We start from the raw sequence: 18394 nt of genomic DNA, 5'->3' as shown, positions 1-18394 counted from the left end.
CTGAGAAATTGAAAATAACCATGCTCCACACACCATTCTCACTCAGAAATGCCCTGCCACCAACTACAAATCATGGCAACTTCCTAATACCCCTTCACTGATCTGCCACCAAACAAATGGGGTATTTCCTCATCCCACAAGCAATGCAGGACCAACTCCATCTAGCATCCTGAATGCATTCTGCAGTCTCAGCCAGGCACCATGATAATGTTGCAATAAGATTGTGGGGGTGCAGGGTTGTCTTTGAGAAAAATTCACTGTATGGTGTTGTTTTATTTAATCCTCATCTCTGATTCTGTTTGTTCCCTGTTTACAGGAAGTAGCAATGGCAGATGGTGGGACAGATCCTGCTGTGTTCACCTCCAGCACTCTGCCCTCAGATCCCCGCCTCCTTGCGACAGTGACCAATGCCTACCTGGGCACCCGAGTTTATAGGGACATCTTCCATGTAAACGGGGTGTATAATGGGGCAGTGGGCGACACTCACCGTGCCGATGTCCCCAGCCCTGTCAACGTCAGAATCAATGTGCTTGGTGAGAATGGACTGACAGAGACCTTCACCTTGAACACCAGGACAGGTAAACAGGCAGAGCCTCAGCTCCCAAGTAGCAACTACGTTCTTGTGCTTTAATGTTTTGTTTGCCTGATTTTCTTTTTTCCTCATTGTCAGTGACTCCCTCTTAGAAGCTAAATCTCTAAATCCCCCTACCAATGTTTTCATTTTCTATGTGATCGGATCAACACATTCTCTCTCCTCCATTCTTGGCCCCATGTTTCTAACAGTGCCATAAAGGAGAAGGGTTTTGTGTTTCTTTCTTGCTGTGTGCATGGCATCATGGACAGTGATTGGTCAAAAGCATGCATAAGTCTGTGCTATGTTCATGGCATATACACAGTGAAGACAGATAAAAAGGATAAAATACTCTTGTTGGAAGGGTTGCAATGTAACTACTTTATTTCTTAGAATTCAAAACAATCATATGCAAAAAACCCAAAACAGAGAGAGACAAAGCAGGCTGCTCCCTAAAAAAGAGAGGCACAACTCATCCCACCTTACTCTAGGCTGTCTGTCTGCAGAACTGAGTCTGATGATGGCATGTTTCCCTACAGAGCCCACTAGCCTGCAAGCAGGACCAGGAAACCCCTCAGAAATTTAAAGTGATAGCTTACACTTTAAACACAGTTTTCAGTACCCCACAGTCTGGGAACAGTGAATGGCTTCTGCAGAGCCAGCAAGGAGCACTCACATGTACATTTTAGGGGCAAATTTCACAGAATAGTGGCTAAATGTCTTTAAAAATAAACACATACATAGAAAGCTGTAAGGCTTGATTATACTGGACGCTGACTTTTTCCACCTTCGCATTACACTTTTAAGGTTGGTCAATTTCCCTTTAGCTGAGAATAAGACACTAGTGTTTATGCCATGTCTATGCACCTGCTGGAAACATGCTAGCAAATGATGTTTAACCATGACGTTCGGTAAAACAGTTTATAACTGGGCTTGGAAGGATTCAATTTTTATTAATAAATGTTGATTTCACAGACAAACTGATGAAAAAATATTTCCATTGATAATCATTGAAATTTATAGATAGGAAATGTAGGAAAAATGCTTCTTGAGAATGTATGAGTTTGAGTTAAGGCTATTTACTTTGTATATTTTGACATGTGATGCTATAACACTTTAGCTTTTTGAATCTCAATGTCTCCTGTCATTAAATAATTATCTAACCCTTCCATTTAAATAGCTTTTAAAAGTGCTTAAAAATAAACATTGATATTACTAGTTGAAATTATTTCTAAAAAAAATTGAATTCTGACAAGCCAATTTATAACATAATTCCTTCCATGGCTGCTCTGTCCTGGTAAACTATATTACCATGTTTAAACATTTTTGGATAAAATGGTTCCAGTACTAGCAGAGACAATGGAGCGGACAGAAAAAAGATTCCGGATCACAACATCAGAAATTGATCCAGTTTAGGCTCCCTCTTCGCAGTTTGGATCTAACCTCGCTTACTCTATCACACTCTAAAAAACTGGCACTTGAAAAAGTTTTTGAATTTGGTCCAGATCTTGAAATCCGAAGTTTGGGAGAGTTAAGATCCAGCGTTTTGAGTACTTAGGTAGCTCTGTTTTGGAGACACTGGGCTGATTCTGCTCTCAGTTACAACATAAAGCTGGTAGGAGCAAGTGGAGAATCAGGCTTGTGAGATTTGGATCCAGAGTTCAGTTTTGAGGGTTAGTCCTGGCTCATTTCTTGCTTTGATAATAAATCACTGCTGGGTTTAAACTAACTGGGGAGGATCATATTTCCTGTAGGTTCTATGGCCTAGATTCTCAATGGTATTTAGCTGTCTAACTCCCATTGAAATCAATAGACGTTAGGTGCCTAAATACCTTTGAGACTCTGGGCCCATGTGCACTTTATGTACCTGTTACAATGGTACCTCCGACTGTCCTTTCTCCCTGCTCCAAACAGGGCTCCATACAGGCACAGATCTGCACCCAACCAGATCCGATAGCAGGATCAGGCCCTAGATTTAGAGAATAGGCAGGAATATCTGAGAGCGGAAGCTCCAAATGATAACTCTGTTTGTGTCTGCAGGAACTTTCAGTCACTTGCTTCAGTTGCCAGGTTACACCGCTACCCACAGGATCTATGCCCACCACTCCCTCGTACACCTGCTGGCCTTCAGCATCACCATCAAGCGATCGACTACCAAAGGCCCACCAGTGACCGTGCAGCTCCAGATGCAGTTCACACCACAGAGCCGAGACCTGGACTTGCACAAGGGGCAGGACTTCCAGGGAGCTCAGTGAGTGTGGTCATGGTAGGGTGGTACCCAGCAGGGATGTGGCCTGAGGAACAAAAGGACTCGCCCTCTTTCCAACTTTCAAATGGGTGATAAAAACAGAGCTAAGACAATGGCTGGGGTTCTGAGAGGCCAGAATGACTCTGAGCAACTTTATCCATGCTCCAGAGGGGCTGGGCCTGAGCCTGAGAGTCAGGCTCCTGGGAGCTGCCTCAGGCCCTTGGTACTTTTAGTGGTGCCACGGCAACAGATGCCACGTGTCACAGCTACAGACGTATCAGCCACAACAGCCACTGACTAGAATGGAGGGAGAAGGGAGAGTCTGGAAAGCTGAGCGTTCTAGAGTCCAGCTCAACCTAAGTCAGGATTTCTTCAATTTCCTGTTTGATGTTTACTCAATGTTCGGGAGCAGGAGGGTGTTAATTTAATTGACGGAGACAGCCCCACCCCCACCCCATCAGGTGGTGCCAGCCAGGAGGTAAACTTCAAGCTGTTCAGTGTCCCATTGCAGGCAGGTGCCGCCCAGAGGTGGGGCATCTTGCCATGGGCATTTTGCTATATTTTCCCACCAGGGGTGTGGAGAGAAAGACAATCTGAAGGGGGAAGAGAGCACAAGGTATTTAGGCTTGAAATGAATGAAAGTTGGAAGCCTAAATACCTTAAAGGATCTGGGCCAACGAGACAATCCAGGGGAGGAAAGAGGGGGTGTAAATGGGAACCCTGGACTCTCCCCTACTCTGGGTCATCTGTCTATTTCCCCTCCATGTCTACTGGTCTCTCGTCTCACCACCCCTACACTGTGCTCCACAGCTCTTGCTAATAACAGTGGAATGAGAGTCCTGGTACATTTCAGACTCGGAAGCTCTCTCTGGTGGTGAGAATCCCTCTTAGCTAAATGGGCTGGGGGAGGAAGGAAGGCCCATTCCACACAACAGTATGGGCCTGATCTTCAGCTACTATGAATTGACGTAACTATTTTGGAGTAAACGGAACTACACTGATTTATACCAGCGGAGGATCTGGCCCCTTGAGACATTCACTTTGTGACCCCTCTCTGGCTGCTGAGGTGAAGCTGCAATTTCCCATGCTATTTGCTGTACCTTGCAGATATATCTATGGGAAAACTTTGATCCCCGAGGTGGAGGGGGCTCCCCAGCCCACGGTGCACATGATTTGGACTCCAGTGCCGCAGGCTGTGACCCTGCCAGAGGAGGAGCAGGAGAGAACCTGGGAGTTCCTGGCCTCCGTGGCAGAGAGTGAAGAGGAAGTGAAGAGGTGCTTTAGCGAAGGAACGTCCCTGATTGCTGCTGGCTCCTTATACTCCTCTCACACCCAGGCCTGGGCAGCACTCTGGAAAGGATGCCGGGTCGATATAGATGGACCTCTCCCTTTGAGGCAGGCCCTGTATGGTTGTCTCTATTACCTGCTGAGTGCAATTCCTCCCCTGGATTCTCCTGACTTCCTGTTCCATGGAATCAGCCCTGGCGGGTTATCCAATGGCACGCAGGGAGAAGACTATTGGGGGCACGTCTTCTGGGACCAGGTGGGCTACAGAGGCTTGCAGCCCATAATTCCATTCTGGGGATCAGACATGCTACAGCACTCCAGCCTGGGAGTGGGAAACACGGCACTGGATGGGAGGCGTGGCGACAGTCTACATCTTGGGAGGCTGATAGGGCAAATCTTGGTCACTGTGCTCTGGGGTGTGTATCCTACAGCACTCGGAGGCTGGGAAGACAACTAATGGCAGGAGTATGGTGGGATGTAGAACCTGCTGAACCCATACCCTGTCCCTATAGCCAGATTCATAACCCATTCTTGGCAGGGTTGCCTCTAAGTATGTTTAGTGTGGTGACCATGGCCAGCTCAGAGTGTTTCCCCCCCCCCCACCCCCCGCCGGAGGCTTAGATCAGTACACGGTTTTCTTCCTATAACTGGCTCACTGCACGGACTATTTTGTAGTGTGGGCAGCAGTTACACCAGGTCTCTGGAACTGGTTTGGATGGCCCTTCTTCCTAGCAATCTGTGGGGTGGAACAACCCCACATGCTGCTGCTGCATGGGAACATCCTCCAGGCTCTCTGCCCCACACTAGGGCACTATGGGAGAACTGCTTGGATTCCCCCAGAATACTCTGATACAAACAGGGCTTGGGAGCATCGCAGGTATGGTGACACCAGCATGGACGTGAGGGCAGAAATGCTCCTGTGTGGATACAACTCAACCATGTTACTTTTAATGAGCTAAGATGACAGTGTAACTAGCCAGTTTTACATGCACAGTTAACAGTGGTTGTGTTGGCAGGGCCTCAGCGGCTCCAGGAGTACAGATCCCACAATATTCAGAGGCTAGGGGGGCAAGCCCTGGGCCTGGTGTTCTCTCTGGGTCCTGGCATACTCATTGTCCTAACCTCCCCTAGTTTCACTAAGTGTCTGACCTTATACAGACTCATTTTCTGTTTCCAGGACACGTGGGTATACCCAAACATCCTGTTATTTTACCCTGAAGCAGCCCGAGCCATCCTGAAGTACCGTATTCGAGCACTAGGCGGAGCCCTGAAGAACGCCCAGGAGCAGGGATACAAGGTAGGAACAGACTTGTCAGAAAACGAACAGAGACGACAGCCACCAAAGGAAATAAACCTCTTGATATTTAGCTTGCCCTGATCTGTTCCGGTCAGAGGGTCATGCTCAGCCTCTCCGGGGGATATTTTTTCCGGCAGGGTGCTAAGTTCCCTTGGGAGAGCGCAGCCACGGGCCAGGAAGTCTGCCCTGAAGAGATTTATGGAACTCAAGAAGTTCACATCAATGGGGATGTTTTGCTGGCATTTGAGCAGTATTATCATGCCACACAGGTAACCAAGACATGCGCGGTGTGGTGCAGGTATGAGGATGGTGCCAGAAACAGGGCAGGCCCAGTGGCCAAATCTACCAGTCTACTGGGCAATTCCTTGGATGGAGTCCTTGGTCACTTTGCTCCTCCCCTCCCAGAGCAGATTTTCTCTGCTGTCCTTTCTCCCATTCACAGCAGCCAGTAACGCTCCCTGACTAGGCTCTCCACAATCTACAGTGGCCCTTCTTCAACGCCTGCTTCTCAGGGATTGTTCCTTATTTCACTCTTCAGCATCTTGCTTTTCAACCCTGGACTAGTCTCTCTTTACCCCTTCCCCTAACTACTGCTGGTACAACCAGTCACCAGAGTCTCCTGGATCCCCTAACAGCCCTGCTGCTCTCCTCGTGCCCTGAGTATTACATTTATCTTTCTCATGTCTCCCTTGCTCTGAGTCTAAACGCTCTCTGAGTAGGAGCTAAAGAACCTCAACTAAAGAGAAGCATTAAATACCCCCCATTGATTTTTGCAGCTGTCAGTCTTCTCTGTCATCCAGTTAGAAACCTGTCTTCTCAAAAGTGGGTGGGGCTGACATGAAGCCTTTTAAGGGTATGTCAACACCGCATTGTAAGCCCAGGGTTAGAATTTAGGCTCAAGCCTAACCCTTCCATCTACACACAAATTGTGCTAATCCAGGGCTCAGACCCAGTGTCCCAGGACCCCATTGGTGTGGAGGGTCCAAGCCTGAACCAAGCTAGGACCCAGGGTTCAAGCCCTATTAATTTGCAGTGTAGACACAGACCTGTTAGACTTATTCTCTGCAAGACTGCCAAAGGTATACCACAATCCCATGGGATGACTTTTTTTTTCTTCTGGATAATCAGTCAAGTTTTCCCAAATGGCACCACAAATAAAGGGCTAGAGCAACCACACTATGGGAGGACACTAGCATGTTTGGCATATGGGTGATTGGATTTGAGGCCACATAAAGCAGTGTAGACGCTGGAGCCCCAGGTTGGGACCCAGGGTTCAACAATTTCTACCCTGGTGTTACAAATGAGTGTAGATGCTCAAACCCCTAGGTTAACAAACCCAGGGTCTGCTAACCTGAGTTGCACTAACCCTGGGTTTACACTGCAGTGTAGACATACCCAAAATGACTCTTAGGCCTGAAAATTACTGGCAGGTACAAAGTCCAGTCCACAGAGCTGTTTGCTTGCCTGCTCAGGAAACTGAATTTCCCCCCAGTTCCTCTGGGAAAAGCCTGTTACACAATGTGTGCAGAACAGGACAGAGGTTCATTTTCTCCTAGAGGAGGAAGTCTCCTCTACCCATCAAGCACACGGAGAGGATGGTGCTCCCTTCCATTGTGTGGAATTGCTTAGAGAGGGTGGTATGAGATTTCCTCACTAAGGAGATTACATACACTTCAAATGAGTCAATGGGCCAAATTCAGCCTGATGCAACTCCTGCTGAAATCCATGGAATTGCATCCACTTATGCTAGTGCTGAATTTGGCCTTATTTCTTTACTGTGGAGGTAGTGTCTAGGGTGGAGGGTATATTGCACTCTACTGCTGAAACTTCAGGGATATCCAAGCCTGTAAACAAACTCCAAAGGGAATAGCACCCCCAAAGAGCAGTGCAGTATCAGTCATGTGATGAATTGGACAAAGGGAATGTGCTTGTGCTGATGCTGGAAAAAGGCAAGGCAAGGGAAGCAGCTGCTGTGATTTCAGCCAATGGGCTCTTGGGTCAATGTCCATCTTCTTCCCATCTCCCCATCTCTCTGGGTCTGGGTACCACTGTCTCTCTTCCTCGTGGCTCCCTCTGGGTTTGGGTACAAGTGTCTCTGTTCCTCGTGGCTCCCCATCTCTCTCTCTCTGGGTTTGGCTCCCTCCAGGACCAGAAGCTGTTCAGGGAGGAAGGAGCCTGGGACGTGGTCGGTATGGTGGCTCAGTACTGGTGCAGCAGGGTGGTGTGGAGTCAGGAGGAGCAGTGCTACCATATCAAAGGTAATTCCTCTGCCTAGGAGCTGGTTTCTGGGAGAGGACTTGGCAGGTGAAAGCCCACAGCTTCTCCAGCTTGGCCTGCCTCACTCTGGCATATGGTAACAGCTGTTCTCTGCATAGGATGCACTGGCTCTCAGGTCCCCTGCATTCCTGAGCAGCCTACCATGAGTTTAACACCCACCTCCCACTCAGACCCAGCATAGCTTTACTGGTGCTCAGAGAGTAGCTGGAGAAGCTCCCTTGCGCCTTCCAGGCTCACCCAGTCTCCCACTCCCTTGGGCCCTGTGTTGCACCCTTCCAGACAGGATGGCCAAAGGTGTGGAGCTCCCCGTATTTGCCACTGTCGCTGCATCAGAATCAGATCTCATTTCAGTTCTGATAAGGATGTGCCTTGTGTTTCGCGGGAAATGGAGAATGTGGTCCTCATTGGAGTAGAAATAGGAGCAAGGAGAAGATGGTGGCCCAGTCCAGTGGGCTAGCACACAGGCCTTTAGCCTCTGCAGACCTGCGTTCAAATACCTCAGTGAGTTGCGTGTGAAAAGGTGTTTTTGTCTCATCCTACAGCCCACAGGCGAATTAGTCAGCATCACCTACCCAACACGTACTTTGGCATGCCTGGGGGAGGTGGAAGTCTAGCATAGCATCACCTCTTCCTAGGAGCCAGAAGAGATACGGAGCCTTCTCCTTTCCTGCCAGCTCCAGGGGCAATGAGATGGACAAAGCATATTACGCCTGCCATGGCTTCCCCTTTCCCCTTGCTGAGTGAGGGACAGCAGGCCAGAGGGGAAAAGGTGCGTCACAGCTGCCCCTTCACTCTGTGCTGGGAGTTGGGCCATTTGTCTGGGCTCACCGGATTAGAAAGACCCGAAGAAGAGCTCAGTGTGGCTCAAAACCTTGTTTCTCTCCTCAGCAGAGGACGGCCCAATAAGACATTCCCTCCCGCACCTTGTCTCTCTGAGGAGAAGGAAGAGTAAGAAAGCAGGAGGTGCGGCAGATCAGGACTGGGGTGCCTGGGCAGAGCTGTGTGGGGTCTGGGACTGGAATAAGGGGGGCTGTTGTGCGTCAGGATGGATGTGCATCAGCAGAGCTGTGGTTGCAGAATATTGGAAAATCCTTGTACTACCTATAACTGGCTCTTTCTTCCTGAGATCTCATTTAGTGTGACCAGTGTTTTAAAGAAAAGGTTATTGTTAATCTAAGGGATCCCCCCCCTCTACTGGGAAATTAATGCCTCTCTGTCCCCAGGGATAATCTTCTCCACTCCCATATAGGAAATGATTGAACACAGTGCTAGGGGAAGGTACCTGATTAACCGCTGTGGAGTTAGGAGCTCTAGCTATTAATTCATAGAACAAGTACCTCGCATGCCGCTCCATCCACATCACCCTGCCAATGGGCCTCAGCCCTGAGGCTACGGAAACACCACTACAGCTCAGAAGGTAATCCAGAGTCTGTAACCTCTCTAGTAAGGCTGCCAACATGGCATGCCAGTGATGTATACTTCTCCAGTCAGAGCTGCAGTGAGATCCCTGCTTGCTTCCCAAAGGCCACCCACTAACACTTAGCTACAATGCAAACCAGCGAGCTCAAGGTGAAAGGTTCCATAGCCTCTCACCAATCCCCGGAGCAAGGGGTTTAAAACAAAAGAAAGATAGGCAGTGCCCTGGTGTGATGTCTTCTCCCTCTTCCTCCAGGTGTCATGCCCCCAGATGAGTATCACTACAGTGTCGATAACTCTGTTTACACCAATGCCGTGGCCCAGAGGAGGTAACGTGCATGATTTCTAGAAACACTGAACCATTCTTCCAGACTCTGATCAGTCTTCCCTGCTGCTTAGCAAGCTGGTGGGTTTCAGAAGAAAGCCCAGGCTCCAGGAGGCAGCAGCGACACTCCGAAGCTCATGCTTTGGGCCATACATGGTCTTTCAGTCTTGCTATTTCCCTTGCGACTGGCTGGGTTAGCGCCTTTGCTTCCAATCTTCTTATATTTTGCTCTTTAAAGCATTGCAGACACCATATAAATAGTCTCTCCTCACCCCGCCCCCACCCCCAACCCACAGCTTGAACTTTGCAGCCGACGTGGCCCGTGATTTCCAGATCCCTGTCCCAGAGGAATGGCAGGAGGTTGCCAAGAAAGTCAAAGTGCCATTTGATGGAGCCAGGAACTACCATCCAGAGTACGATGGGTATAGCCCAGGTGAGTCAGAGGAAGAGGAAGGGGAGGGGCTGCATCTCAGCCTCCATTTGTCCTTTGAGGATACTTTACAGCACAATAGTAACCTCGGATCCTGACTATGTAGGGCTTAGGGCAAGCGCTGTGTTGCTGGCCTATTGAAGAACAGCCTTCCAAGGGGAGTAGTGGGGTCAAAAGACATATCTGGCTTTAAGACTAAGCTTGATAAGTTTATGGAGGGGATGTTATGATGGGATAGCCTAATTTTGGCAATTAATTTGGCAACTGATCTTTGATTATCAGCAGGTAAGTATGCCCAGTGGTCTGTGATGGGATGTGATCTGAGTTACTACAGAGAATTCTTTCCTGGGTGCTGGCTGGTGAGTCTTGCCCACATGCTCAGGGTTTAACTGATCGCCATATTTGGGGTCGGGAAGGAATTTTCCTCCAGGGCAGATTGGCAGAGGCCCTGGAGGTTTTTCGCCTTCCTCTGCAGCATGGGGCACGGGTCACTTGCTGGAGGATTCTCTGCAGCTTGAGGTCTTCAAACCACGATTTGAGGACTTCAATAACTCAGACATAGGTTAGGGGTTTGTTACAGGAGTGGGTGGGTGAGATTCTGTGGCCTGCATTGTGCAGGAGGTCAGACTAGATGATCATAATGGTCCCTTCTGACCTTAAAGTCTATGAGTCTATGAGTCTATCAAGGGTCGATGCTGATGCAGTGTGCGTGCTGGTGGGTCACCTAACCCAGGTTCTTATTGTAGAAGGTGTGGCTACTGAACTGTTCTCTGCACTGGGTGGGATGTCTGTCATCTCTGGGTTATTATTAGGCTTGGAAGGATTCGATTTTTATTGGTAAATGTCAATTTCACTGTCCATACACAAAGTGATGAAAAAATATTTCCAGTGATAATTAATTTTACTAATTGGTAAAATAAGAAAAATGCTTCTTGGGAATGTCTTAGAATTTGATTTACGGCAATTTCCTTTGTATATTTTGATATGTGATGTTGACAGTTTTTGTTTTAATAATTATAATGCTTTAACTCTTTGAATCTCAACGTCCACTGTCATTAAATAATTGTCTGACTCCCCCCATAATTTCCCACATCAGTGATCATTTATCTGAATAAAAATGTAATACCATGTTTAAAAATGATCAATAAATCTATCAAAACTATAAAAAATAAAAATCAACTTTTGCCGCACCTAGTTATTATTAAAGAAGTTGGCCTATGTCAAGATTTTCTTTGCAAGGGATAGGTCCATAGCGCCTGGGGAATTTGCCCTTTCCCGGGTTGCAAGTGGCATGGTTACTGTTTGGATGTTTGTTTAGACACTGAAGCTACATTTGTAAGGCTGAGCTCCACAGTAATGCCTGCAGCTCCCTGGTTCTGTGCATGCAAAACAGATAATTGCACACTGAAACATTAACTCGGTTAAAATCTGCTTTGCCACAAGAGTGCCTGCTTGGTCATAAATCTGGGGTTGTGTGTGTGCACCTGCATATTTGTGAGTCACTCCATTGTGCCTTGTTTTGAGAAGATGCCTTCTGGTTAACACCATGTTAAAACTGGGTGTTTGGGGTGATATCCTGGCCCTGCACCAGCTTCCAGAGAAGGTACTTGCTAGAACCACGTCATGAAAAACTTTCTAAACAAACTGAAAATCACTGTGTCTTGATCAAACTTCCAGCCAGCCAGACCTAAGCCATCCCCAGCTGATCTCCTGTGTCCATGACCCACCTTCTCTAGGCTTGCTTTGTACTTCAGTTATAGTTTTGCTCTGTTCAAATGGCATCACATGGTTCTCAGTGTATTGCATTAAATGACTCCCTATCCAATTAGCTTAATGTACTAGTAAAACATTGATCTTTCTAGCTGCCAGCCCTGCACGCTGCCCTCTGGGATATGAGATTCAAGTTGGGCCCATCACCTGTCATTCCTAGTTCCCATATATGCCCTGCCCCTCTGTCTGTCCCTTTCCCAGGTAAGAAGGTGAAACAAGCTGATGTCGTCTTGCTCGGATACCCAATGATGTATCCCATGAGCCCTGAAGTCCGAAGGAATGACCTGGAGATGTATGAACCTGTCACTGAGCTGGATGGGCCAGCCATGACCTGGGTAAGCGGCCAAGCAGAGTGGAAGCCAAGTGTGAAAGGGGTGAGCCTCCTGCAGGGCTCAGCTTCTCGCAGTGCACCCAGGAGGCACCTGTTTGGTTCTCTTTCCTGCAGAGCATGTTTGCAGTTGGCTGGATGGAGCTGAAGGAGATCCAGAGGGCGCAGAGTCAACTGAGCAAGTGTTTCAACAACATCACCGAGCCATTCAAGGTCAGGCAGGTGCAGTGGGGGTTGCCCCCTGCCACTGTAGATAGATGACAGGTCTGTAATGGCTGGTCACAAGCAGCCCATGATGCTGACAGATGTCACTCAGACCAGCACCTGCATTAACTGTATTATCAGTCACTGTGGCCTCTTCTGTTTTACTGTCCTCTGTCTTGCATACTACAGGGCAGTTCACCACCCCCATCTCCCAGCACATTGATGGGCAATGGGGGAATGGCACCACCACCCTTTTCCCTCTCCTCTCACCAGGGGAAGCAGGCTAACGTGCAGGCATCATGCCCACCCCAGATTCCTTCTCCTCATTATGGGTGGGGGCAGTGGGACAAGCAGCACCCTGCTTTGCTGTCCCGCCCAGCTCCTCGTATCAAGGGTGGGCCGCAGGGCCGGGGGCATTGCAACACCGCCCCCCTCAGTGCTAGGAGAGGGCCCACTTTCAGCTCCCAATTCCCCTCTTTCCAATGGTGACTAGATCTCACCCACCATGGCTCCCTTTCTCCTCCTGCTGGGAGAAGGGCAGCAGAGCAGGGAAGACCTAAATAAAGTTCCCCTTTTCCTTACGGTGGGGCAGCAGGACCATGTGGGAAGAATGCATCATACCCACCCTATCCCTCTGTGGCAGGAGTGGGGGCAGTTCTCTGGGCTCCCAGGGGACCAGACAAATGATGCTCATAATTAATACTTTCCAGCCACATGTAATGCTATGAAGTGTAACTAATAAATCCTGACATGGCCTAAGTCATTTCTCTCTCACGTGTTGGTGTAGATCTGGGTGGAGAACTCCGATGGTTCAGGAGCTGTGAATTTCCTGACGGGAATGGGGGGATTCCTGCAGGCCATCCTTTTCGGATACACAGGGTTCAGGTGAGAGCGCTAGTGCTACCCACTGAATTTCTTGACAACCATGACAAAAGATCTCTACGAACCTTCACCTCTAAATGTAGCAAGATGACTGGTCCTATGGCGAAAGCATTCAGGATGCTGGGGCTTAAAGTCTTTCCAGTCTATGGCATCATCTCTGAATGGAGGATACTGTCCCACCCCCTGTCCTCTGACAGCTCTCTGCAGGTAATGGACAAACAGCAAAGCTTACAATCCCCTAGGAACCCCAGATGGCAACTAGTGAATTGCAGAGGACAGGGTGGGATTTTCAAAAGCACTGGCCTAACTCTGCCCCCATTGAGGTCAACGGTAAACCAATTATCATCAATAGGAGCAGGTTCAGGCCAGCTGTGAGCCCTTCTGAAAATCCCACTCAGCTTCTCCAATGGAGATTGAAACCCCAATAGGGTCAAAGGATTCCATAACACTCCCTGGAGCAGGGGTCAGCAACCTTTCAGAAGTTGTATGTCGAGTCTTCATTTATTCACTCTAATTTAAGGTTTCGCGTGCCAGTCACACATTTTAACATTTTTAGAAGGTCTCTTTCTATAAGTATATCATATATAACTAAACTATTGTTGTATGTAAAGTAAATAAGGTTTTTAAAATGTTTAAGAAGCTTCATTTAAAATTAATTTAAAATGCAGAGACCCCTGGACGGGTGGCCAGGACCCGGGCAGTGTGAGTGCCACTGAAAATCAGCTCGCGTGCCGCCTTCGGCACGTGTGCCATAGGTTGCCTACCCCTGCCCTAGAGGGTTCCATGCCTTAGCCTCCCAAATGCTCACCTTAGGTATCCAGACTTAGCCAAGTCAAAGTAGAGGGGAGCTTCAGCTTCTTCACTAACTAAGGTTGGAGGGACAAGGCCACCAAGGGTATGTCTACACTAGAAGCGCTACAGCGGCACAGTTGTAGTGCTATAGTGTAGACACTTCCAACAACAATGAAAGGGATTCTTCTGTAGTAAATCCACCTCTCCGAGCGGCGGTAGCTAGGTCAACGGAAGAATTCTTCCATTGACCGAGCAGTATCTACACTGGAGCTTAGATCAGCTTAGCTACATCTCTCAGGGGTGTGAATTTTTCACACCCCTGAGCAACACAGCTAGGTCAACCTAACTTTGTAGTGTTCACCAGCCCTAACACCTGAATCCATTAATTCTGAAATTATTGGTTAGCTCTGTCTTGATTAAAAAATTAGTGCACATACCCATGACAAAATTTTAAAAAAATTTAATAATCCACTTTTTATTAATAGGCCAGTTTCCAAAAATGGAAGTCAACCATCAACATTAAAACACACTTTTAAAAGCTTACAAAGTAAATATCTTTGAATGTGCCCTGTATAGCATTACAGAATGGAACATTTTGAGTAAGCTTTTAAATCTGCCTATTGATGCTTTATACTTTAGATAGCAAGAGATTGCCCCTCTTAAGTAATGTCATGAATAGACTGACTTTTGTTGTGTATTTGAAATATATGCTGGATTAGATTTTCTCAAATTAATGGAAATCACTGGAGACTCATCACGGAAATTACTTCTTGAGGTGACAAAAGGCTAAGTCAAACTTCAACATTGTAAATATTAAAGTTGGCCAGAATCTCAGGAGGATTCTCCCCTCTCGATAATAATACTAGTATCCTTCCCATTTTAAAAATGGGGAAACTGAGGTTAAGAAGAGCGAGTGACTTCCTCAAAGTCACATGATAAATCAGTTGCAGAGCTGAGAAGCTACATCTCTGGAGCCTCAATCCTGTGTTTCAGCTACAAGGCCATCTTTTCTCGCCTCGGGTAATACTTGAGAGTAGAGCTGGTTGAATGTTTTCCAACAGAAGAGTTTTCCATCAGGAAATGCTGATTTGACTAAATTGATACATTCCAATACGTTTGATGGAAAATGTTTCATTGAGATCAAATTATTTCATTTCAACCTTATTGAAGCGCTTTGGTTTGATGTTTCTGAAACAAAATTTAGGAATTTCGGTTCTGCGGTGATATTTCTAAATTTTGACATTTTGTTCTAATTCAGAATTTATTCATTTTTAAATTAAATTTCCCACGGAACAGGAATTCTAGTTTCGAGCTAGCTCTATCTGAGACCTCCCCTCCCACTGCAGGCAGGGGGTGTCAAAATAACCCGTTAGCAAACTACCATTTTACAAAGCCATTTTCTACCTTCCCTTTCTCTTCTCTACTGGGTAGGAAGATGGTGATGAGCAGACAGAAGCGCTCTCCTCTCTAGCCAGATGCGTCTCCTAAGGTTTGGTTTCACCCAGGGATGTATGAATCATTGGCCTGGGATATCACCATCAAGAAGGTGGTGAAGCACTGGAACGGGTTACCTAGGGAGGTGGTGGAATCTCCTTCCTTAGAGGTTTTTAAGGTCAGGCTTGACAATGCCCTGGCTGGGATGATTTAGTTGGGATTGGTCCTGCTTTGAGCAGGGGGTTGGACTAGATGACCTCCTGAGGTCCCTTCCAACCCTGAGATTCTATGATTCTATGATTCTAAGTGATATATTGTGACATCAGGGGAAGGAGATTGTTTCCTATTGGCAAACAAATATCCTGGTGAGCAGCATTCAGGGAGAGAGATTACAGGAAAGGAACATGGCTCTGCAGTGGGACTCTACTCAATCTGTTTAAGATTTGCCAGAAGCTGGTAATAATGTCTGAGCCCTTTTACTAATGCAGTTATTTCTGGTTTATTCATAATTAACTGTGGGGAAACTGGCTGCAGCCACAGAATTTATATCCAGATACAAGAGACCCAGAGCAGAGCAAAGCCAGCTGAATCAATATTGAATTAGAGCAAAGTAGAGATCTGGATATCATCCTAATGACCAGGCACACCAGCCTCCAGGCATAAAAACAACATCTTCCCCACAGTGACAGAGAAACTGTAAATAACTAAAGGGCCCAAAATAGACCACGTGGTGGGAACTCACAACTGACTGAGGAGGGGAAATCCCCAGCTGAGACTGAGAAACTTTGGCTGGCACGGTGAGAATGGAGCCAATTCAGAGCAAGAGTAGAGAGCTCACCTGACACACATGTGGAGCCATTTTCAAGTGTTCCTGCCCTATGGGTCAAAGCCAGTCGCACCTGCAGTATGTAAGTGGTTTAAAGGGGAGCCAGTTAGCTGCATGAGAAGTTGTGGTTCTGAAAAAAAATTGAACCTCTGAATTAGAAAAAACTTAACTAAAGTCTCCTCAGTGGCCCTAAAAGCAGCACTCAGAGAGCACTTTAGAGTGGTCAGATCTGGTGGATTTTCAAAGCTAAGGTCACAGTATTTATACTCAAAACAGATGTGATTCTGGTCCTGGAACATATTCTTAAAGAGCTTAGTTGAGGACAGATCGAGTTTAGAGGTGGTAAGATTGATACGTAGAAAAATACTTAGTGCTAACAAGTTGCATTCATTGTTGGTGTGTGTGGTCAATATTAGGTGTGAGAAACTCCAAAGTCTCTGGTAGACATAGGTGTGAGTTGCAGGTTTCACCATCCAAACTCCAACCTTAATCACCACCTTTCCACCAGTCAAAGGTATTTGGACTCCCTGTTCCACTTAGACACGGACTCAAGCCACGGAGTTTGAATCTGGATCCAAATCTCCCCTAGAAGACATACTGAAATGACTTCCACCCCTCCTCCAACTCATTTCACATGGGTCTCCAAACAATCATAGAATATCAGGGTTGGAAAGGACCTCAAGAGGTCATCTAGTCCAAGCCCCTGCTCAAAGCAGGACCAACACCAACTAAATCATCCCAGCCAGCCAGGGCTTTGTCACATCGGCTGCTAACAACCATTTGTCACTAGGACACTGGGCCAGAGTTGAACCAGTGACCTAGGTTAAGGCTCTACATGCCATTAGCATGCTCCAGAGCCACCCAGTCTTTTGTGATGTGGTTCTGAGTTAAGCTGTGGCAAATAGCTCAGGTGACAGTGCTGGAAGAGTCAGTCATGAACTGTGGCTCATTGCATGCCACTTAGCGACTGCTAAGGAAACTAACCAGCAAAAAGCAGATTGTCTAGGAATTAGTTTTTGTAAAGAACTAAAGATACTGTAACCTAAAGTCCATCTCTGCAGTGACCATAGAGAGTAAGAGCTACATGACACCGTCACCACCAAACTCTGCCTGGAGGGAGTTATTCACAGAAAGGGAACTGATTTGCCCTCTTCTGCAATCTGCTGTGGTTTTTGGATTTACACAGAGGTCCTCTTCCCTATTTGATGAGCTGGTTTGCTCCAGGTGGAGGCCATAGGAGACACTTTGCATGCTCAAGCCAGCAGCTGTGCTGTATTCTAGCAAGGCTGTTCTGGGAGATGCTCAGGTTCTCACAGCTGGTATTTGCTTTAGTCCTGTTGTTGCTCCCAGCTCAAGAGGGGGTGCTGGAAGACTCACTGATATTCTAAGAAAATGACAGCCCAGGTAGGAGAATAGCCAGTGTCTCTTCCCCCGTGGACGGAATTCACTAACATGGCCCTGACTCCCCTCTGCCTTTCCTAGGATCACCAAGAGCAGCCTGAACTTTGACCCTATATGCCCAGACAACATCAGCAAACTCAAGGTCACTGGAGTCTCTTACCTTGGAAGCAAGTTGAACTTCACACTCACCAAAGAGAATGTTAGGATAAAGGTGACAAAGTCCTCACGTGACCCGCAATTGTCCCCCCTGGAAGCTGTGCTGGTAGCATCAGGGCAGCGCATTCCCTTGCCCGAAGGTACAGTGTCTCCCCACTACATCACTGTGCTGTGCATCTCTGATCTTCGCTGCAGAGTGTGTTCTACTGGGAAAAGTTAGGGGGCAGCAAGGCATCTGGGTCTCCCAGTCCTCCACCCTTCCCTGGAGTCACTTCTGCTGGCAGGGCCGGCCTCACAGGAGGGCAACGTGGACAACCCCCCAGGGTGCCATGGTCAGGGGGGCGCTGTGGTCAAGAGGCAATAAGGGGAGTGGGCCTGGAGTGCAAGACCACAGAAGGGAGCTCTGGGCGATGGGGGGCTGGCAAGCCTGGGGAGGCAGTAGGGACCTGGGGGGATGGGTGTGGAATCTGGGGAGGTAGCGGGGACCAGGTGTGATAGAGACATGGATGGGGAGACAACAGGGGCCAGGGACACCAAAATACAAGTTTTCCCAAGGTGCTGTTTTCCCTAAGACCGGCCCTGCCTCCTGGGAAAAGCTGTGGCTGCTAGAGCGCAAGCTGGCCCATGACCCGCACTCCTAGACCAGGGTAGGCAACCTATGGCACGAGTGCCGAAGGCGGCAAGCGAGCTGATTTTCAGTGGCACTCACACTGCCCGGGTCCTGGCCACTGGTTTGGGGGGCTCTGCATT

General features: G+C 47.8%; 1 protein-coding gene across 5 annotated transcripts in view; it reads left to right on the top strand.

Moving 5' to 3' along the window:
* PGGHG (protein-glucosylgalactosylhydroxylysine glucosidase) overlaps positions 1-18394 on the top strand; it is a 31519-nt gene that overhangs the window by 1432 nt on the left and 11693 nt on the right. For 4 of the 5 annotated variants that reach the window (XM_039535682.1, XM_039535678.1, XM_039535679.1 and 1 more), the window contains exons 2-13: positions 317-578; positions 2612-2822; positions 3927-4362; positions 5284-5403; positions 5541-5672; positions 7550-7661; positions 9353-9425; positions 9718-9854; positions 11823-11956; positions 12067-12162; positions 12941-13038; positions 17570-17784. In XM_039535682.1, the coding sequence (XP_039391616.1) occupies positions 326-578; positions 2612-2822; positions 3927-4362; positions 5284-5403; positions 5541-5672; positions 7550-7661; positions 9353-9425; positions 9718-9854; positions 11823-11956; positions 12067-12162; positions 12941-13038; positions 17570-17784 (2017 nt within the window). In that variant the 5' untranslated portion in view covers positions 317-325. The remainder of the gene's footprint in view (positions 1-316; positions 579-2611; positions 2823-3926; positions 4363-5283; positions 5404-5540; positions 5673-7549; positions 7662-9352; positions 9426-9717; positions 9855-11822; positions 11957-12066; positions 12163-12940; positions 13039-17569; positions 17785-18394) is intronic. The other variant, XM_039535683.1, reaches the window with a different exon arrangement.

Source organism: Mauremys reevesii, linkage group 4 (assembly GCF_016161935.1).
Source record: "Mauremys reevesii isolate NIE-2019 linkage group 4, ASM1616193v1, whole genome shotgun sequence".
Lineage (NCBI taxonomy): Eukaryota > Metazoa > Chordata > Testudines > Geoemydidae > Mauremys > Mauremys reevesii.
The sequence above is the reverse complement of the archived record's forward strand: the minus strand, read 5'-3'. Positions and strand labels throughout refer to the sequence as shown.